Source organism: Vulpes lagopus, chromosome 7 (genome assembly GCF_018345385.1).
Source record: "Vulpes lagopus strain Blue_001 chromosome 7, ASM1834538v1, whole genome shotgun sequence".
Lineage (NCBI taxonomy): Eukaryota > Metazoa > Chordata > Mammalia > Carnivora > Canidae > Vulpes > Vulpes lagopus.
Window position 1 is genome coordinate 98,888,831 of NC_054830.1, and position 23,587 is coordinate 98,912,417.

General features: G+C 34.6%; 1 protein-coding gene across 13 annotated transcripts in view; it reads left to right on the top strand.

Annotated features, from left to right (window-relative positions):
• Window positions 1–23,587, top strand: part of MPDZ (multiple PDZ domain crumbs cell polarity complex component) — a 164,523-nt gene that overhangs the window by 42,121 nt on the left and 98,815 nt on the right. For 12 of the 13 annotated variants that reach the window (XM_041761417.1, XM_041761409.1, XM_041761412.1 and 9 more), the window contains exons 4-10: window positions 11,328–11,534; window positions 11,926–12,065; window positions 13,121–13,334; window positions 14,090–14,218; window positions 16,485–16,694; window positions 19,020–19,134; window positions 19,470–19,558. In XM_041761417.1, coding sequence (XP_041617351.1) covers window positions 11,328–11,534; window positions 11,926–12,065; window positions 13,121–13,334; window positions 14,090–14,218; window positions 16,485–16,694; window positions 19,020–19,134; window positions 19,470–19,558 — 1,104 coding nt within the window. Of the gene's footprint in view, window positions 1–10,392; window positions 10,448–11,327; window positions 11,535–11,925; window positions 12,066–13,120; window positions 13,335–14,089; window positions 14,219–16,484; window positions 16,695–19,019; window positions 19,135–19,469; window positions 19,559–23,587 lie in introns of those variants that run through there. The other variant, XM_041761422.1, reaches the window with a different exon arrangement.

A 23,587-nucleotide genomic window follows, 5' to 3' on the forward strand; every position in this document is an offset into this window, starting at 1 on the left:
ATTATGCCTATTCCATCAGAAAATGCCCCCCTCCCACGACCTTATAATTTGCTGCTCCATTTTGTATCATGTTTAGTTCAGGAACTATGGAGGTACTTTATGTCCAAAATAGTCTCATCACATTAAGCTAATCCCCTTTGAACATGCAACTCAATTTCTTTAATTAGCTTTAAAAATAAGGATCATTAAATCAGAGTGCCACCATCAATTACTGTGCAAGAGTTTGCCTGTTCAATAATGCATCAGAGTTGTGCTCTAATCAGTATTTCACTGAAAGATTTATGGAAAAGGAGGCCTCCCTTGCTTCCAAACTTGAAATGCAGTTCTATTATGTATAAACAGTTTTTTTCCCTGTGATTGCTACCATTTTACGTACTGTATTTCATTAAGTGCTGTTGGTATCCTATCCATCTTTGAATTTCATATTTGGGATCAGTTCCAGAGAGTGTTTTACAGCATTTTTGTAAATTCACAAGAAAATAAGCACTTTTCTTGTTTTGCAAGAAGAAAAGACAAGGTGCAGATTAAGAAAAAAACAGTCTGCATTTCTATGAGGTGCACCTGTTATGGCAAATTCCCTAGAGAGTGCCTTATTTCTTATTTCTCATTACGTTAAGGAGTAACAAACAAACAAAAAATTGGGAAATTGAACTAGCAATAAATGTTTATAAGTTTGTTTGAAGTCTACTAAAACTAGGGTTGTAAAAGCAGTGGTCATTTTTCTTTCTTAATTCAAGATAATATATATGTTAGCTTTTAAAGGATAGAACTATCCCTCAAATTATATAAGCATTTGGGTCACTTTATTCTCATTGCTATTCTGTGTATTCAAAATAGGTCAAAATAAAAGAACCAGAAAACAGGTTTTGATAACCTATATAAAAATACTTTAGGAAATTCAGTTTGATCCAAAGCAATAATTTTTTTCTAGACAATTATACAAGTACTTCTGGAAAGATAGATGTTAGCCATTAAAGTAAAACTAATAATATTAATTTCCTTTTCAGTTAACCCAGAAGGGATAGATGAAACATAAGAAGTCAGTATTTCAATATTTTTAGCAGATCTGCATATTTGAGGGAATTGTATTTGGTTAAGCAGATCTGCATATTTGAGGGAATTGTATTTGGTTAAACTTAAATGTATAGATCATATTTATATGATCAAAATATTTAAGACATTGATCTTTTTGAGTAATTTTGGAATGAAATGAATTTTATAGAGTAGGTATTTTTATTGAAAAATTTGTTATTTTGAAATCTCATGCAGATAATATCAACCTTGTACCAGGGTGGGTCAAAATACTTCAGTATAAAAGTATTAGGTAGCATAATGATTATTTTTTTCTTCTTGTATGTTGGTGTACAATTAAATGATTACAAGTTGTAAAAGTTCATAACCTTTGAGCAAGAAAAATCTACATGAGGAACTCCTGGGTGGCTCAGCTGTTGAGCACCTGCCTTCGGCTTAGGGCATGATCCCAGGGTCTGGGATCGAGTCCCCCATAGGGCTCCTTGTAGGGAGCCTGCTTCTCCCTCTGCCTGTGTCTCTGCCTCTCTATCTGTGTCTCTCATGAGTAAATAAATAAAATCTTTTTTAAAAAAGAAAAATCTACATGTGCTACAGGGTTTAAAAGGCACTTGCTGAGGATTCATCTAGAGTACTCATTGAAGGATTTACTCTGTTAATGGGAATTAGCCATTTGAATCCATATCAAGTCTACAGAGGGTCATACCTCACAGCAATAGACTTGGCTTTATCTTTAGATACTCAATTTCTGTATTCTCACTCTATATGCCTAGCAATTGAGCTTTAAATTCTGAGTTTCTGTCAGAAAATTTAGCCTGATAATATGGAGGCTGTTTAAACCACTTCCATGTTAGTTGTGTGTGTTTTATCAATCATTGGAGTGTCCTACGTTCTGTGCTCTGATTTTATCACTTACCTTGCATACTTAGAAAGAAAATGAGAATTAATATACAGTAAAGGGGAAAACTATATAGGTCAAGGTTTTTTTTTTTTTTTTTAATAAATGGAATGTATACATTCACCTAAATCAAAGTATAGAAAGTTGCTAACACTCCACAATGCTCGGTGTCCCCTCAGGCAGTCCTTATCTACTACCCCAAAAGAATCACTATTTTTTTCCAGCCTATGTGAGATAAAATTGGCATTTAACTGTGTAAGTTTAAAATCTACAAAGTGATATTTGATATTCACATATTTGATATTGTGGAATTATTACCACAATGAGATTAGTTAACATATCTGTCATCTCAGTAATAACCTTTTTATGTTTGTGTGTGGTTTAAACATTTAAGACCTACTCACTTAACTTTGCTCATTTAGCTTGGTTTACTTTATGGTATATTTAAACCAGAGTATTGTTAACTGCAGTGACCACACTGTATACTAGATCCCTAGCACTTACTTATAACTGGAAGGTTGTATCCTTTGATCAGCATCTCCCGATTTCCCCTAGCACCTAGCAACTGCCAGTTTACTTTCTGTTTATATGAGTTTGGCTTTTTTAGATTCCTTGTAGAAGTCAGATCATACACTGTTTTGACTTTTATCCTATAAATAAGTATTTGAATCTTATATAAACACAATCTGAGTATACATGCTTCATTCCTGGCTTTGTCTTCACTTTTTGTGTCTGTGATATTCCTCCGTGTTATTAGATGTAGCTGTAGTTCTTTTAATTTTTCATTGTATGAATAGAACTAGAATATATCTGTACTTTTGCTGATTGTAATAAACTGCCATAAACATTCTAACACATGTCCTTTGATGTTCATAAGCATGCATTTCTCTTGGATGTTTACTTAAGAGTGAAATTTCTGGGTCTTAAGGTACATATTCAGCATTTGTAGATTCTGCCAAATTTTTTGTCAAGGTAGTTGTAGGTCTGTGCTCTATAAGATATATCTATAAGATATATGATATATAAGATATCATAAGATATATATAAGATATCATAAGATATATAAGATAGATTCTGCCAAATTTTTTGTCAAAGTAGTTGTAGGTCTGTGCTCTATAAGATATATCTATAAGATATATGCTCACTATAAGAAAATTCTCATTGCTCCACATCATTACTTACATTTGGTACATTCAGCTTTAAATTTCTCATTTTCCAATCCTAGCCACTCTGGGTGTATGTTGTAGTACCATATAATGATTAATGATACTGAGCACCTTTTCATACGCTTATTGGTCATTTGGATATCCTCCTTGGTGGAGCTCCTGTTTTATTTTTTATTATTTTTTGGAGTTCCTGTTTTAAAAGTCTTTTGCCAATTTTTCTATTGGTTTGTCAGTCTTACTGACTTATGAGAGTTTTTAAAAATATTTTCTGAGTATAACTTCTTTTTGGACATTTGTTTGTTTTAAAGATTTTATTTATTTATTTATTTTTTTATTTATTTTTTTTTTTTTTAATTTTTATTTATTTATGATAGTCACAGAGAGAGAGAGAGAGAGAGAGAGAGAGGCAGAGACATAGGCAGAGGGAGAAGCAGGCTCCATGCACTGGGAGCCTGATGTGGGATTCGATCCCGGGTCTCCAGGATCGCGCCCTGGGCCAAAGGCAAGCGCCAAACCACTGCGCCACCCAGGGATCCCCAAGATTTTATTTATTTATTGATGAGAGACACACACAGAGAGAGGCAAAGACACAGGTGGAGTGAGAAGCAGGCTCCGTGCAGGGAGCCTGATACAGGACTCAATCCCAGGACCCCAGTATCAAGACCTGAGCTGAAGGCAGACGCTCAACTGCTGAGCCACCCAGGCATACCATCTTTTTTGACTTTTGTATTGCAGCTTTTTCTGCTTTGTGTGTTGCTTTTTGACTCTCTTAGTTACATGTTTTGATGACCAGAGGGTTTTCTTAAATTTTAATAAGGTCTAATTTTTAAAACTTTTCCTCTATGTGTATTGCCTTTTTTGTCCTACTTAAATCATTGATTATTCCAAGGATATAGAGACTTTATCTCAGAAGCTTGTTTTAGCTTCTAAATTGCACTGTGATGTGAGGTGAAGTATGTATGTTAATTTTCCATTTGAATATCCATTTGAACTAGAACCATTTATTGAAAAGATCATTCTTTTTTTTTTTTTCCTGAAAAGATCATTATTTCTCCCTTACGTTGGCATGGTAAATCATGTGGTCACATATATGGAACTCTGTCTATAAACTTTAGATTGTATTCTAGTTTTTAAAAATAATTTTATATTTTAATGCAATCTTTTTTTATGTTTTAGTTTCTAGGTTTTTTTTTCCCCCTAGGAAATAGAGCTGCTTTTTTAATTGACTGTATCAACTGTATTTAGAATGTTGTTCAGATCTTTCATATCCTTATTAACTTGTCCCCCATATTCTATTAGTTACTGAAAGAGATAAGCTATAATTTCTACTTTTGATTGTGAATTTATCTGTTTCTCATTTGATTTCTGAGTCCTTTTGTCCTACATGTTTTGAGGTTACATTTTTAGATGACTAAGACTGTCTTGTCTTTCTACTGAATTAACCCTTTATCTCTGTGAATTGTTCCTCTTTGTCTTGAGTAATGCTTCTTGACTTAGAATCCACTTGTGTGATAGTAGGGTAGATGGACCAGACTTCTTCTGGTTACTGTAGGGATGGTAGATCTTTCTACTTTCAATTTTACTTTTTAACTATTAACATATCTTTTGTAAACAGATGTATTTGTGTTTTATTGTATTATACAATCTGAAAATTGTAGTTACTAAATATAATAATAAATTTTATTTTCCTATTTTTATTTTCTTTTTGTCTTATATTTTTTTTATTAGTTCACATTTTATTTCATCTCTTCTTCCATTAGCATGCTATTTATACTTAATTTTAATATTCTTTTAGTGGTTATCCTAAAGATTATAGTAAGTATCCTTGGCTTATTTGAGTCATCTTAAAAAAAAAAAACTCATTTTGTAATAATTATAGATTCACAGTAACTTTTGGTATTATTTAGAGGTCCTATATGTACTTCTCCAGGTTACCTCCAATGGTGACATGTTGGTAATTATAGTAAAATTATTAAAACCAAGGAAACTGATAATGGTTGAATATGTATCAATTTTTTTCAGTCTGTGTCATTCTTTCTCTTGCATAGATTTGTGTAATAACTTCACATCTAGGTACTATTCCATCACTACAGTGATCTCTCTGTGCTACTCATTAATCCCTATACCTTGCTCTCTCCCTGCCACCACCCCATCCCCTGGCAACTTTTCCATCTTTATAATTTAATCATTTCAAGAATTTTATAAAAACATAGTCATAGTATACATGACTTTTTGAAATTGTCTTTTTTTTCCATTCCATGTAATGCTCTTATGAATCATCCAAGTGGTTGTGTATATTGATATTTTGTTATTTTGTTCCTTTTTATTGGTTAGCTTTATTCCATAGTATGGACACACTTCCTGAGAGACCTTTTGTTTCTTTCAAGATCTTCACTCTATAGGTAAAGGTGCTGGGTGGTTTTGTGTGTACATAATTTTAATTTCTGTATGACAAATGCCTAAGAGTGTAATTTCCATGTTGTGTGGTAAATGCATGTTTGGTTTCTTTCAGAAATTGCCAAACTCTTTGTCAGAGGGGCTCTTCCATGTTACATTCCTGCCAGCAGTGCACCAGCAGTCCATGGTCTCCACATTCTTACCAGCATTTGGTGTTGTCACTTTTTTTTTATTGTCAGAATGACTAAATATAGTGATATTCTTTGTGCTTTTAATTTGCATTTCTCTAATGGATAATAATACTGAATGCCTTTTGTGTTCTTACTTGCCATCCACATATCCGTTTTGGTGAAATGTCTTTGTTCATTTTCTAATTGGATCTTTTTTAACATTGAGATTTGAGTTTTCTTCTTTTAGGCCAGACAGGAGTCTTGTCATATATATTACCCTTAAATTATTTTGATTTTACTTTGATTGGAACTTTTGCTACTTTCTGGAAAATGGAAGGAACTTCATACAGTTCAACCTCATGTACTCTAGTCATATCTTCTGTGTAATTATTGTGTACTTTCATTTCTACCAATATTTAAAACTCCACAATTGTCTTTACTGTTTTAAGAAATTCTCATTGATTTACTCTATTTTTTAAATTATTTATTTATTTTAGAAAGAGAATATAAGAGTGAGCAAGGGGAGGGGCGGGGGAAAAGAGGGAACCTTAAGCAGATTCCCTGCTGAGCTTGGAGCCCTGTGCAGGGCTCCATCTCACAACCCCAAGATCATAACCCCCAGCCAAAACTGAGTTAGATGCTTAATAGATTGCACCACCCAGGCGTGCCCTGATTTTCTCAACATTTTTAACCCCTTTTTCGTGCTATTCAATCTTTCCTGCATTAGGAAATTCCTTCAGGAATCTTTTTTATTTCTAAGAATTTATTTGTGTATTTCTTTAGTCCAATTCTGAAACAACACTGTGTGTTTGTGTGTGTAGGGAAGGTATTCTGAAAATGCTAAGTTGACAGTTTTTTGTTTTCATTTTTCTTTTTTATTCTGTTGTCTTCTGTTTTTCATTGATTAACTTGAAAGGTTAGCCATCAGTTTTATTCTTCTTTGAAGGTAAGGTGCCTTTTTGTTCTAGTGGCTTTGAAGATCTTCCTTCTGTCTTGGCTTTCAGCAGTTTTATTATGCTTTGCTGTGGTGGTAGTCAGCCTCTGGGATGGACACTGGTAATCCCTGCCTTCTGGCATTGGTACTCTTGTGTGATATCTTCTTGAGTATAGGGTGGATTTATTGATTTGCTTCTGATGAATAGAATATGGCAGAAGGGGTTGTTTCTTTTTGATACTTTTACATATTTTTAACAGCTCTTTATATAAATTTTCTGGTTGATATCATCTTTATAAAAATTTTCTGGTATCAGTGGGTTATTCTGATCTAGCTGGTTCCACAGGGTAAGCTTAATTGTATATAGAACTAAAGAGGATTTTTTGTTTTCTTGAAATGCTGTCCTAAAAGAAGCAACTCTCTTAGCACACCTCTAAATAAGTGACCTGCTAGGTGAAAGGATGCTGTCCTATAAGGCAAACGACTGATGCTCACAGCACAAAACACGTTCAGATATTTTCTTGTGTGTGCTTCTCCAGCTGTCATCAGGTAAATGTACATTTATCAAAGTCATTTTTAGAGCTGTTTGCCAGTCATAATTATTTTTAAAATTATATGACTTTATTATCTAATATAAAGTTTTATGGCAAAAGATTTTTTTCATGAAAACTTAAATTTTTTTTGAAAGACTACGAAAATGAATTAACAAAACAGTTGTTGACAAATTGTGTGTAATCACACTATAAAACACTGAAGAGAGATCTCATAAAAACCCAGGTTTCCTTAATGAAATTATTTCTCAGGTGTCCAAATTCTGGTTGCATCTTCAAGAGACTAGTTGAAAATAATGCCATATTAAACAGTACAGTTCATGCAAGAGAGAAGGTGGGGACCTCTCGTGTATCAAGATATTTGTGAATGAATACATTCATGCTTTAAGTTAAAGTACTTAAATTATGTATTTGCCCTGTATTATGATATCTGCTTTATCTGACTTTTTGAAATAACGGAACCAATTCCTGTTCTGACTGCATCTTATTCTGTTTTTAAGATTTTATTTATTTATTTGAGAGGAGAAAACACAAGTAGGAGGAGAGACAGAGGGACAAGGAGACTCACCGTTGAGCTGGGAGCCCAACCTGAGGATCCCTGGACCCAGAGATGATGACCTGAGCTGGTCACACACTTAGCTGGCTGAACCACCTGGGCTTTGTCTGGCTGCATTTTATAAGAGGACTTCACCTATACTTGTAAATACTGAAGGGTGGTTCATCCTGTCTTTTTACAAAGAATTTGACTTTTTAATTAAATAATTATATGACCTTCATTTTAAGTTGTTTTAGGTATTAGCACTAATTCAAATCCATAATTTAAGTTAATATGTTTATTTACTAAGAACATAAAAGGCCTTTTTAGTTTGAGATACTCAGCCAGAACTTAAACAGAGAACAGATAATTATTTGGTGACTCTTGTTCAGTTATTAGCAACTTCCATAAATTATACAGATTGTTTATCTGTATATAAAAATCACCAGATAGTTGTGTTTTCTTCTGTTTATTTTATATTTATAAGCCAAGATGGGAGTCAAACTTTTTTTATTAAACATTTATTCCATGTCTGCTATGAACAGATCTGTCAAGACAGATAAGATCCATTCCTGTTTCTTAAGGAGATTATAGTTCAGAAAGCCATTTTATTAAACAGTTACAGCAGAGTCAAAGGTGTCTTTGTGCTTTTTCTGTGAGTGTGAATGTGCACATTAAAACAACCATTTTGTATGATGGTATAATTATTGTTTTTGAATATATGATCTCTTTAACCTCTACTCTTATATTTGCATAGACCTCAAGGGCCAGGAGGAGATAGGAAGAGTCATTGACACTAAGACTGACAAATTTGGAAAAAAAAAACATTGATAAACAATACTTTTGTATGATTCTCATAGTATTGTACTTGTTCTGGTCCTATAACTTTACTTTTAGTGTTTTCTCACCTAATCTTCCATAAAATCAGAGCTTCTGTTTCACCAGTTAACTTCATAGAGATAAACTCTCTATTCTTGGAATGTGATTTGTTCATTCTGGTTTACCACGGTAGAAGTCCAAATATTTTTCTCCTATGCAGACATACTATAGGCATTAGGTCTTGGTGTGTGGGATCCCCAACCTGTCACAGATTTCATTATGCCATCTGCTTCAACCTGAGCGGTGTATCTTCTGCTGGCAGACTTTATTGAAGTTGCCATGGCTTAGGATAAAAAAAAATCAAGTTTGGCATAAGGAGTTTGCTTTTGAAAAATAATAATTGGTCATGCCTGCTATATATTTAAAAATAGCCAAAAGATTCCCAAAAGCCTCTTTTAAACACAGTGATCTCTCTCTTTTATTTGTGATTGTAGATAGCCAATATAATATAAGCCAATGTAAGTTAGATTATTGGTGACTTAATTAACTTACTGAGTCTTCTCTTTAACTTTAAGGACAGGTAACAAACTCTTAGGCATGGATTGGTGATGGGTTATAAAATATTTGATTGCTTTGTCAATCAGTGTAAACTTCATCCAATGTCTTATTTCCATAAGTGATATCTCAAATGTATCTGTTATGTGTATAGTACAAATAGTAATATAGTGATGAAAAAAATCCAAGTTAAAATCTACTTATGTAGGTTATGTGAATGTGTATAATTTGCCATCTGAAAAATGGAAATAGTGATAGTTGGAGGGATGAGGGAGATGAGATCAGAGTAAGTCCCTAGAAAGATGAATATTCTGTAAATGAATATTGAATGTCAACTTTCTGTAAAGCACTCTTAGAGAGAATGAAGAATATAATAGAGAATAAAATAGTCCAATTCCTCCACTGGAAAACTCTACATAGTTTGTCCACACAGATTGGGACGGAAGCTCCATGGTAACAGGGTACATGGCAGGTGGTATTAAGTTCCAAGAAGAAAAACAGGACAGGGTAAGCTCATGGAGAATAATGGTGGGGTGCTGTCTTGGGTCGGGCTGTCAGGGAGGGCTTCTCTGGGGTGAAGTTGAGCACACCCGAAAGAAATGAAGCAATAAGTATATAGATGTTGGGGAAGGATGCATGTGGCTGATAGAAGGAGCAGTTTGGTTTGAGGAACTGTATAGCTGGAGCCTGCTGGGTGAGGGACACAGTGCAGGAGATGAATTCAGAGAGTGATTCAGAAGCACTATTGATGTACTCTTTCAAATAAATAATTGTGGGTAAAAATTTACATTATAGACACGCTACAGAAATGGGAAATTATTTAGCTTTAACTTGGTGCTCTTTGTAACAGGCACATATAAGTAATTATAGAATGCTTTTCCAGAATGGAGTTATCTTTTTTGTAATTGTGGTTACTTATGTCATTGTACCTGGATTTAGCCAAACTGCAAGGTTTGAGGGCACAGTCCTCCAGACTTCCAACTCTGTTCTAGACTTTTGACACCAACAGCAAAGAGTTAAGTTCTAATTATCAAGTTAGGGCCAAGAAGAATCCACAAAGGATCACCCTCACTTCTGAGGTAAACTGCAAGTTCTGGATGTTCCCCACACCACCCTCAGGTTCAATAATTTAATATAAGGACTTATAGAACTTACTGGAAGCTGTTACACTCATGCTTATGGTCCATTATAAAGAAAGGATATAGGTAAAAAATCAGCCAAAGGAAGTGACACATAGTACAGCCTGAGAGGATTTCAGATATGAAGCTTCTGTTTTCCTTACAAAGTGTTTCCTTTTCAGAATTGATGTGTGACAATATGTGGGAGTATTACCAACCCAGGAAGCTCACCTGAATTTGGTCTTCAGAAATTTTATTAGGGTATCATTTCATAGGTATGAATAACTGCGTTTATGATTTAACTTAGTCTCAGTTTGGGCTGGTATCTTGTGGACATGGAGCCCACCATGAATAGTAAAGACACTCCTATTATCCAGTAAAGTCCAAGGGTATAGAGGTTACTTCTAGCAACTGGGAGTAAAGATCAGACCTCTCTCTCTCTGAGAAAGACCAAATTTTTCCTACATACATTGTTCTAAAACTTCAAGACTATAGATTAAATGGCCTCCCGTCTCTTAGGAACTAGTGTTATATTGATATATTCTCCCAGATGCTTAATACAAATGAAAACATCTTTTTTGGGGGCATCTAGGTGGCTCAGTTGGTTAAGTGTCTGCCTTTGGCTCAGGTCATGATACCAGGGTCCTGGGATTGAGTTCTGCTTTGGACTCCTTGCTCAGCGGGGAGTCAGCTTCTCCCTCTCCCTTTTCCTGCTGCTCCCCCTGCTTGTGCTCTCTCCCTCTCCCTGTCAAATAAATAAGTAAAATCTTTTTAAAAAATTAAAAAAATTGAACATCTTTTTTAATGTACATTATGTCATACTATACACTTTGTTTGATAACTAGCCTTTTCACCTGAGTAGTATATGAATGTGAATGTATGTGTTTTAATGACCTTGAAGTTCAACACTGAAGGTAGGTTTTAAAATTTTTTCCACCTAATAAACAGTGTTTCATTGAGCATCCTTATACACACATCTTTGTATATTATTCTCATTTTTCTCCATGAAATTAATTTCTTGAAATAGAGTTGCTGAATCAAAGGTATGGAAATTTTGAAATTTCATATGTACTTCATTTCTACCCGTCTTGAGATGTTTTCTATGAAATAGTTTATGGAATATCAAATTGTTAATAATCTCTATATTGCTCCTAGGTAAACACTACAACATCAGCTATTTCAAATGTTGAATATGCCCACATTCCACATACCAGCCCTGCTGTAATTCCTACCCTGCAAAATGAATTATTCTTATCCTCAAATAATGGGAATCTGGAAGCATTTACAGGATCTGGTACTCTACATATCAATGGGAAACCTGCTTGTGATGAATTTGATCAACTAATCAAAAATATGGCCCAGGTAAGAACATTTATTCCTATTAGTTATGATAGAACGGTATAAACAAGCCTGAATAATTGGAAAAAAATATATATATTTATATTACAATATATAGATGTATATATTGTTAAATATATTTAGGAAGACATTGATAACATCTGAAGGAATTGAAATGGAAAAAAAAGTAGATTTTATGTGAGTTTGGATGGTTCAGAAATTTTTCTATATCATTTTTCTTTTTTTTCTCTTTAGGATCAATAATAAAATACCTCATTCCAAGTGATGAGTGATAAAGGTTATCTGAGAAAGTTCCTTTAAATTATTTTTTAAAACTAAGTAATGCCACTAATAAAATAACTGTGAATGGAGCGGTTAATTTTTAATTTTATTTCTTACTTCGTTTCCCAAAAAGGGTCGCCATGTGGAAGTTTTTGAGCTCCTTAAACCTCCATGTGGAGGCCTTGGGTTTAGTGTTGTGGGACTAAGAAGTGAAAACCGGGGAGAACTGGGAATATTTGTGCAAGAGATCCAAGAGGGCAGTGTGGCTCACAGGTGAGACTCTCAGTGCATCTTCTTTGTATTTGATACTGTATTCAGAAGGGGTTGATGACCTTGGGGGAATTTAGAATAAATGAATAAAAACAGAAACTTAATATAATCTGTTATTAATCAGTTTTTAGAAATCTTTAACATTGCTGTGATAAAAAGCAAGTCCTTTGAAGGGAGAGTATCTTTTAAATACAGTCATAATTATTTTTTAGGAAGGAAAGGAAAATTCGATTAGGACATTATTCTTTTTAAAGGGGCTCTTCGATTAGATTTAAAAGTTGTTATAGGGCAGCCTGGGTGGCTCAGCAGTTTAGCATTGCCTTTGGCCCAGGGCGTGATCCTGGAGACCCAGGATCAAGTCCCATGTCAGGCTCCGTGCATAGAGCCTGCCTGTGCCTTTGCCTCTCTCTCTCTTTCTCTAGCTATGTATGTCTCTAATGAATAAATAAATAAAATCTTTAAAAATAAATAAATAAAAGTTGTTATAGAAAAGTATACAAATGACCCATGATAACTTGAGCAATATTTTCTAAACAACTAAACATTTATTATACCTTTGCTTTTATTTGTAGTAAATAGAAACAGAATCTAAGATAAAACACATAGGTTGAGTGTATTGCTGTAAAGAAGGTGGCTTCTAAATGGGAGGGGTTGATTAGGGGTGGGGTTGATTAGGGGTGGATAACTCGAGCCCAAACATATTTTTATTTTTATTAAAAAAATTTTTTTTAAGATTTATTTATTTATTCATGAGAGACACAGGGAGAGAGGCAGAGACATAGGCAGAGGGAGAAGCAGGCTCCATGCAGGGAGCCCGATGTGGGACTCCATACCGGGACTCCAGGCTTATGTCCTGAGCCGAAGGCAGACAGACACTCAACTGCTGAACCACCCAGGTGTCCCCCAAACATATTTTTTAAAGTAATTGCAGGGAAAAGCTTAAAAACTCGGACATTAGAAAACTGGCTTAAAATAACCTGAAAAATATATGCCAAAGAGGCTGTCATTTTCTTGGGAGCTGTCCGATTAGCTTTTACTCCTTTTTTCTTTCTTGATAGAGATGGAAGATTGAAGGAAACTGATCAGATCCTTGCTATCAATGGACAGGCACTTGATCAGACAATCACACATCAGCAGGCTATCAGCATCCTGCAGAAAGCCAAGGATAACGTTCAGCTAGTTATTGCCAGAGGCTCATTGCCTCAACTCATCAGCCCCATAGTTTCCCGTTCTCCATCTGCAGCCAGTACAATTTCAGCTCACTCTAACCCGGTGAGTACATAAGATTTGTAGAAGGGATAGATATTATTTTTCTAGCTCTTTTTGGTTTTCTACAGATTTCCATTTCCTATAGGTCCTTGGTATTTTTGAGTTTTTCCCATTTTTATTTTTTTATCTCTCCCTAGCTTGGAATATTAGTTGTTTAATTAGGATTAAGTTTCTACCTTCTAAATCAGCTTTTACCTTTCTTTGTGTAATTCTGCTAGTTGACCACGTTCCTCGGAAAACAAATTCAGTTCTTCAACAAACCTGACTCTTTCTGTAAGCAGATAATAGTCTTGATTTTGCTTTATGAATTACAGAATTATAACTGTTAGAGTTAGCTGTCAGTGACTTTCAGGAGTCCTCTGATTTGAAATCCTCTGAGGCAAGATTTTATAGAAGATAATCTTAACAGGTGATTATTTCTCCTTGATCTTTTTTTTTTTTTTTTTTTTAAGAAGTTCTACGAAGGATCTTGAAAATCAGTGCCTATCTTCAACTGGTTAAAAATGGTCACTGTAATGATGTATTGATAATTTCAAGAATGATTTTATCAATAGCAGTAACAATCTGCTGAAAGGAAAGTATACTAAATAAAAGGGACATTGTTAAGGCTTATTATTATGTCTGACCTCCATTATTTTTTTTCAATGACCTCCATTATTTAATACAAATCATAAGATAATATTCACAGAAATATCAACTATAATAAAGTTTCAGTTTTCCCAAATTTTTTCAAACTCATATAGGAGTTTTGTTTTCAGATTCACTGGCAGCATGTGGAGACTATTGAACTGGTGAATGATGGATCTGGACTGGGATTTGGCATCGTTGGAGGAAAAGCAACTGGCGTGATAGTAAAAACCATTTTGCCTGGAGGAGTGGCTGACCAGGTAAGCTACTCCAACAGATCTTTTATGGTGTTTTATTAAATTATATGCCTTCATCTTCTATATTTTCTGTTAGAAAGAAGAAACTTTGGCCTTATGTAATGTCAAAGAAGCTAGGTTGGAAGCTTATGTTTTGCTGGGCTTTTCCTAAAGTATTTTCTTAGCCCTGGGAGAAGGATCTTTGAAAAGGGACATTGATCTTAATTTAAGTTACAGTTTGTTTGTCTGTTTGTTTGTTTGTTTATTTATTTATTTATTTATTTATTTATTTATTTTAACTTATTTATTAGAGAGAGAGAGAGAAGAGAATATGTATGTGCCAGGCAGAGAAGCAGGGAGAGGAAAGAATCTCAAGCAGACTCCCTGCTGAGTATAGAGCCCAATGCAGAGCTTGATCCCACATTTCTGGGATCACTACCTTAGCCAAAATCAAGTTCGGTGCTTGGCCAACTGAGCCACCCAGGAGCCCCTTGAGTCACAGTTTTAGACAGTGATCTTAAGAGTCCTGTAGAACCACAGACTAAAGCCCAGGTAATGGTTTTGATCATCGTAGAGGCTGCTACCCTTTATTTTTTAATCATAAATCATATTTATAAACTTAGCTGTTTTATAGCCACAGTGTATTATGGAATGAAGAGTACTTTATTATTGTGAGAAAAAACAGGATTCAACGGTTGCTTTGGTGATAGGTCATTTGTGTCATCTTTGGAAATGAAGTATAGCCTATTTTTAGCACTGGGAATAGTTCATTAAAGTGTTGCCATTTATGTTATGTGACATTGTTGGAATATATGTGAGAAAAATTGTAAAGTTATTAGTTATGCTTCATATTTTAATTTGAGCGTTCTAATGTTAAGTAACTTTTACTTTGGTTATGTAGTTTGTTTATAAAGTTTGTTTTCGCGTGTTTGAACTTAAACTAGGAAGTCAGTTCATCAAATATTTCTCATATTCATAAATGAAAGGCCTGTTTAATGGCAGCTTTATCAGTAGAGGTATTGACAGTAGCACAATAATAAGCATATTTTCTTCCTTTTAAAAGTTAGCCTGCATCTACCAGTATTTAATGAAATTCCCCTAGTTGACTGACTTTCAATAAATTAAGCTTTATCTTCAGTATAGAACTGCATTGTCTAGTACTATTGCTACTTGTAGCTACCTGCTACTTCTAGAATTCAAATTTAAATTAATTAAAATTAAATAAAATGTGGATCCCTGGGTGGCGCAGCGGTTTAGTGCCTGCCTTTGGCCCAGGGTGCGATCCTGGAGACCCAGGGTCTCCCACGTCGGGCTCCCGGTGCATGGAGCCTGCTTCTCCCTCTGCCTGTGTCTCTGCCTCTCTCTCTCTCTCTGTGACTATCATAAATAAATAAAAATTAAAAAAAAATAAAAAATAAAAAAATAAAAAAATTAAATTAAATAAAATGAATCCCTGAGGTGCCTGGATGGCGGACTTGGTCATGTTGGACTCTTGGCTTCAGCCTAGGTCATGATCTCATGGGTTGTGAGATTGAGTCCCACATTGGGCTCTGTGCTCAGCATGGAGTCTACTTAGGAATCTCTCTTCCTGTCCCTCTGCCAACCCCCTCACCCTGCTTGAGCTCTCTCTCTAAAATAAATAGAGAAAATTAAAAAAAAAAAAAAAAACAAATTCAGTTCCTTAGTTGGACTAGACATATTTCAGGTGCTCCGTAACCACATGCCATATTAGATGATGCAGAACATTTCTGTCATTGCTGAAAGCTCTAGGTATGGAGGATAATAAGACTGTTTTTCATTCCCTTTATGCATCTAAATTTTCATCTATTTGATCTGCAAATTATTTTTAGTGATATTTTTAATTGAAAACGCAAGATAGAAATGTGGTATTCACTGCTTTCTTGTGGTCTGTACTGTATTTTTTGAGTCATGTGTATTTGCATAGTGATTTATGCTTCATCTTTGCTTAGTGGCATTTTCTTTTATTCCTGTTCCTCAAAAAATTTCTAAAAGGCTTAATATTTTCCTGTATGTAATGGGGAGAAATCAAATTGAAAAGCTCTTATCAACTATCAAATTAGGAATGTTTGTGAATTTCAGTTACTTGTATCACATTGAATCATGTTAAGATACTCTTCAAAAGATAGTTAAAATAACAACCACATTTTTAATGTTCCATGACTGGTAATTCACATTACTGCTGTTTTTAGATTATTCTCTTTCGTTCACTTAGTTTTTCTCTGATGAAATTAAAATATTAATGGCTTGATTAACTGATCTCTTTATTCAGCATGGGCGATTATGCAGTGGAGACCACATTCTAAAGATAGGTGACACGGATCTAGCAGGAATGAGCAGTGAGCAAGTAGCACAGGTGCTCAGGCAGTGTGGAAATAGAGTTAAACTGATGATCGCAAGAGGTGCCATAGAAGAACCAGCAGCACCCAATTCTTTGGGCATCACCCTTTCCTCATCCCCATCTTCTATACCAGAAATGCAGGTAAGTAGGTAAACAGTGACTAGGAAAGTCTTAGACAATAACATTTAGATGATAGTCATGTTTAGAAACTAGACTTAATGATATTCACTTGTTAGTGCTAACAAATGAAAATTCAAGGGTAGATGTGTTTCAACACTAATAATTTTAAGAGTCAAGCATAACATGAAAAATAGTTTTTTAAAAAAAATTCTAGATTAGTGTTCTACATTTTTCTCTAAGTATCATGTTTATGAAGATAATCTTTTGAAAGATGATAACATTTTAAAGAATTGTTTGCTACTAATAACTGAAATGTTTAATTTTATTTTTGTCTTAACTAGAAGGCTCTCCATTAGGTGGGCTGTGAGTTCCAGTCATTCTCCTTCAATAACTTTCCTTTTTAGTGTCTTTTTTTTGGGGGGGGAAGGGCAGGTGGGGGTACCAACAAAATAATTTTATCCGGTAATCTCTTAAATAATTAAGAAAAGGATTGCATCCAATTTCTGCATAAGCATTATAGCAAATGGAAGACCTACATTCCTTTCTCATAGATCTAAAAACATCTATATTTTTCTGTTAGTTTTTTCTAATTAGTTGCTACAGATTCTTTTTTAATAGCCTAACCTCCTCCACAAGCCCTTTAAAAACTTTATTAGAACACTTGAAATTTCCATGATTCTGTTGTTTTTAGGATTGGGTTAGTTGCTATTTTTTGCAGAGGAAAAAAAAGTAAAGAAAGAAAGCTTGTGTATGAAAGTATTTAAATCACATTCTTTTGTGGTAAACAAAACATTTTATTCAGCAATATATAAATGAATGCAATACCGAAAACCACTTGATATAATTGAAAGCTTAGAAAAATATCTATTCTGTGCATATCATCATTTCTGAAGCTTGTGCCCCTTTTAAAACCATTCGATAGTCAAATTGCCACCCTCTAAAATAGCACTCGCATAAGTCTTATTAAAAATAGAAAACACATTTGTTTCAATTGAAGCAGATTTCATCCTGTCATTTTCTTGTAATTATCTAAACTTTAAACTTTTGCTAAGTTTGCACAGATAATTATATGCAATGAAAAAAATAAATCAAACTTTACTATAAAATTACATCTCACTTAGATGGACTATCAGTGAGATGCAGTCAGGGTTTGCTTAAAGAAAATTAAAAAAAAACACACAACCAACCTGCTAGCCCCAACCTGTATGTCCATTTGAACCTTCCACTCTTTCATGGTCTTTGTAGGATTTCCTGGGGAATCTGCTGGTAGTACACAAGTACATAATGCCAGTAGCTTACTGATGACTTCCTACCCTGGTCCAATAATACAGAGAACTTTTTCCTTCAGCCCAATGTATAATTAATAGCAGTGTTACATGTTACAGAACATGTAACTTCTAGCTTTTAGCTATCATTTCAGGAATAAAGATCAATGCATAAGGCATGTTTTCTTTATAAAGAGTTTTTTATGTTAAATTCTGAGTTTACAAAACAAATACAGTAACAATTTTAAATAGCTCTTTGTTGCATTTCACTGGTTTTCAAAGTCATCGTCAGTGTTTTAATAAAATATCTGTATGATAGGTTAACTCCTATTCATGGTGTTAGAATCATCTATTCACTTAAGATGGTAGTAACAGCAAGTTGGTGGACACTGTCACTCCTGTGTTCTACTAGGGATTTTACCCACTACAAAGCCTTTTAAGAGCAGGGGTTCTGCAACCAACTTAATCTCTGAAATCTGTAGGGTGCTTACTGTTTGTCCTTGGGAAGATTTATGTTCCTCAGTTTCTCCAGAGAAAAATTGATAGTAATTGTACCTACCTCATAGGCTTGTTCTAAGGAGTAAATTAATTAAGACATGTCAAGTGTCTATCACATAGAAACTGCTCAATAAATGTTAACTGGATTCATCTTTCCTGATAGACAGTTGAGCAGAGCAATGCTTAGAAAAATTCAGTGGCAAAGCTAGATTTGAACTTGTTGACCTGAATTCAAGATATGAGTTCTTTCAATTGTAGCTTTCAATTGAAGCTAAGCCATCTTTGAAAATATAATTTATTAATAAAAGACTGTTTCATTCATAAAATTTTATATGCACAGATAATAATGCATTTCTCTGAAAAGGGGATATTCAGCATTACTCTTCATATTACCTTTGAGTGACAACGTAATGCTCAGTCCCTGTTGTCAAGATTGAAGGACTAGTCTCTACTGCAGTTCTCCAGCAAAGTTCTTTGCCACTTAATGATACCGTATTTTTCCTAAATATAGGTTGTTGCCTTTTGAATTTGCCTTGCTTGCTTACATGTTTATTGTTCTGTTTATATATCGATTTTATTTTAGGTTGATGCTTCTACTCAGAAAAGTGAAGAAAGTGAGACTTTTGATGTAGAACTCACTAAAAATGTCCAAGGACTAGGAATTACCATTGCTGGTTACATTGGAGATAAAAAATTAGGTAGCTTTATACACTTTTTTTAACTTGAAAAATGCTTCTAATATCTTTGTCTTATGAAATACTGAAACAGTGTTATGTATTTTCAGAATGTTGGATAGACTGATCAGAAACTTCCTTGGGTAATTCAATAGGGGAAACTCTGATATTGTATTTGATAGACAAAATCATTGTCTTATTTTTTAGCCTTAGTTCCTATTGGTTTTGTTCCTGTGGCTTGTTGATTTATTTTTATTCAAATTTAGGACTTTATATTTGGAGAATGAAGGATGGATAGTTTCTGAGGGTGCTTTTGCAAATAGTAACAAAAAAATCCAAAACCCTATTTCTAATCTTAGAACCTTCAGGAATCTTTGTAAAGAGCATTACAAAGAGCAGTGCTGTTGAACATGATGGAAGAATCCAAATTGGAGACCAAATTATAGCAGTAAGTAACACATTTAATAAGAGCTTTGTTAATTTTCATGGTTGAAAAATGCATTCTTCTAGTTTTGAGAACTACAGTTGGCTCCATACTAATTTAAGCTTTTTGGTGATTTGAGGCTATCATTACAATTACCCGTTTTGTTATTTTGTGGAAGAGCATTGGATACAAGCTTCACTGATCTCAATTCTAAATAATAGAATAATTTCTGATATATCTGATTTCTGCTTATAATGAATTTGTTACGTTGATATACTTCTACTTTAGTTGCAGACACTCTAAAAGTAAAGACCAGATATCTTAATCTTTAGTGTATTTGAATCTGAAATTTGGGGTGTGTGCTTTTTTTTTTTTTATAATCAGCAGAATAACACTATTGTTGGCTCTGTGTCCAGGGCTCCTTTTAGCTCTAAGAATATACAGGAATTAAAGAAACAGATCTAGTCGCTCTTAATCAGATGAAGTCAATTATTGCTATTTAGTAACCTTAGTATATGCCTGTTCAAGGCAGGGTGCAAAAGAATACAACTTCAGCTCAGTGTTCCATGTAAACTTGGCTACGCTACCTACACCTTAAAGCACAAGTCTGAGAGACCCTGTCTCAGGGGCTTCCTGGTCAGATAAGTTTAGGAAAAACTGCATGTGATAAGGTCTTTTAGGGATTCATAATACATGTTGAAAAATCTAAGACAGAAATTCTGCAATAGAGAAAATTCAGCTTTTTTACTTTAGATTCTCCTTAACTTTTGTAACCATGGGTTCTTTCCTCCCTCAAACATGTATTAATATTCTTTGGAAGACACTTCGAAGGATACTGATTTATCTTAATATGTATTTGTTTATGTTTAGATAAGTCTCTGTTGTTTCTTTGGAATCTTATTGTAAGAAAGTAGAATGTTGACATAAGATTCCTTGCTTATTAGTGGCATTACTCATAATAGCGGAGACGAGAAAGTAAACCTACTGTCCATCGATGGATGAATGGATAAACAAACTGTGGCGTATACAGACAATGGAGTATTATTTACTCTTATAAAGAAGGAAATTTTGTCACACCCTGCAACATGGTTGAACCTTAAGGACATTATTCTAAGTGAAGTCAGTCACAAAATGTTTCCATTTGCGTGAGGTACCTAGAGTAGTCAAACTCCTAGAAATAGAAAGAGTGGTGATTGCAAGAATCTGAGTGGAGGGGACACGGGAGCTGTTGTTTAATAGGTACAGATTTTTAGTTTAGTCAGGTAGAAAACATTCCGGAGATCTGTTGTATGACAGTGAATAAATACAGCATATTGAACTTCACATGTAAAAATGGTTAAGATGCTGAATTTCTTGTTACATGTTTTCTACCACAATTAAAAAAAGAGGTGTCCTTATCTGTGCCTTTGCTTCTACAATTTCCTGAGTCTTTCTGGGCTTAGGTCTATAAAGCTAATAAGTACACCTGTTCACCTTAGGAAACCTACTTTGAAGATCATGTTGCACTTGTCACTTAAGTTGGTTATAACCTGGGAATGAGTTTTAAGCACTGCATCTTCATTTGTCATACCATGAAAATTAACTACCTTTTTTTTTTTAATTTGGAGAAAAGGAGTGGAGAGAGAGTGCATAGATATGGACTTTAAATCCATTTCCAATACTGAATTAAAAATTGAAAATGTAGCCAATGTGCTCTTTTTCCCCTAAGACATGTATTTTAATCCATTAGAAAACCTTTTAAAAATCACCTTTATTAAGATATAATTCATATAACCTATAATTCATCCACTTAAAGGATAGCTTTTCGTATATTCACAATTGTGAATCCATTTTTACAGTCAATTTTAAAAAATCTTCATTACCTTAAAAGGAAACCCCACACCCAGTATCAGTCTGTCCCTAATTCTTTCATCCTCCCAGCACAGACAGACACCAATCTTTTTTCTGTCTCTGTAGTCTACTCTGTACATTTCTTGTAATTGGACTTATACAATATGTGGTCTTTTGTAATTGGTTTATTTCTCCAAGCATGTTTTCAAGGTTCATCCATGTTGTAGCATGTGAAATTCTTCATTTCTTTTTATAGCTGAAAATATTTCACTGTATGGATATACCACATTTTATTTACCCATTCATCGGTCAGTGGACATTTGGGTTGTTTCTACTCTTTGGTTGTTAAGGATAACGTTGCCATGAACATTTATGTGCAAGTTTTTGTGTGGATGTATGTTTTCATTTATCTTGGGTATATACTTAGGAATAGAATTGCTGGATCCAATGCAACTATTTAGTGAACTTTTTTCACCTACAAAATTGGGAGAAGGAAACTTCCCTTTATAATTTTCAGGAAGACCGAATGTGTAATTTAATAAAAATACCTGGTGTAATTCTTGGCACATATACAGTTTAATTAACAAAGCAAATCTTTACTGAAGGCCTGGAATAATTGCACATTTGAAAGAATCTCTCCGTAGCTTCTCTCCAAACTTGTCATTAATTTCATTCTTATGTAAGTTGAACCTCACAAAAGGATTTTGCTTAGGTAAGGTCAGTAATAAAGGGAATCATTGACTGGAAAGGAGAAGCCCCCTCTTCTTCTGAAGTGTTTTCTTGCTGTCAATAAAATCACTTGTCTTCACTGTTATCAGTGTTCTCAGTTTTAATCTTTAGCCATATATTTTTACTTCAAAGTTAGAAGTACCTCAGGCTCTCCCATCATGAAAAGTTTTTGGCCATGTGTTAAGTTTTGTGAAATATCACCATCTTGTGGACTTTTCAGATACTAGCGGTAAAGTTCTTCACACTAGTTGCATTTTCACAACCACAGTCTTTGTTTTTTCTGATTTTGTTTTGGCAGCAGCTGTTCAGAGCTATACTTTGTTTTTATTTTGTAGCTGTCCAAGCCTTGAGAAGATGAAGCAACTATTTCTTGCTATTTTGAGGAAGTACTGTTTTATAATATTAAACTTACTTTGTTACAAGATTCCTGTTTTACAAATTGTGCTCTGTTGACCCCTGGGTTTTCTTTTCTTTTCTTCTTCTTTTTTTTAAGATTTTATTTATTTATTCATGAAAGACACAGAGAGAGAGGCAGAGACACAGGCAGAGGGTGAAGCAGGCTCCCTGTGGGAAGACTGATGCAGGACTTGATCCCGGGACTCCAGGATCATGCCCTGGGCCAAAGGCGGCGCTAAACCGCTGAGCTACGACCTGAGCCAAAGGCGCACACTCCACCATTGAGCCACTCAGGCCCCTCATGCTTCTAGGTTTTCATTGTAGACATTGGAGGGGAAGGAATAGAATGAATGATTCCATTTTATTCCACTGGTATTTCATACAAGAAGTATTTGATCAAGGGATTCTGTTATATTTTAAAAAGTTGACCAAATGGACCATCAGATAAAATCATATGCTCATTCATTTTAGATTGATGTATACAGAGCCTTGCTAAAAGCAGTATGGAGTTATGATAGATTAAAAAAAAGTATTGAGGCTCAGTGGATTAAATGTCTGACTCTTGATTTCATCTCAGGTCATGACCTCAGGGTCATGAAATCCAGCTCCACATCGGACTCCCTCCATGCTGGGTGTGGAGTCTCCTTCTGCCCTCCCTCTGCCCACTAGCGTGCACACTCTCTTCCCCCTCTCCTAAATAAATAAATAAATAAATAAAATCTTTAGAGAAATTATTAAACAATTTCATAAGGAAAGGTGTCAAATGTTGCCTTTGATATTCTGACTTTGTTAATAGGCTCAAGTTCTTTCTGAATACATATTTTTGTAAGCCTTTTTGAAGGAGGGCTTGGCTGGCTTGACTGAGTGTTCTCAGGAGCTGGGGTTTGAACGCCATTTGTTTTAACCAATAATTCTCACCTATATAATTGTTCCTGCTAATTGTAGTGTCTGTACTGTATGTTACGAGGTTATTGGAGCTTTTCTTGAGGGAGCACATAGGCAGTCCGCTGACATTGCATCTAGTCCCAGAACACTCTTGTCTGTGGTACCATTGGGTCTGAAGCCATGTCTTGACTCTGTCTTTGATAACAGACTAGA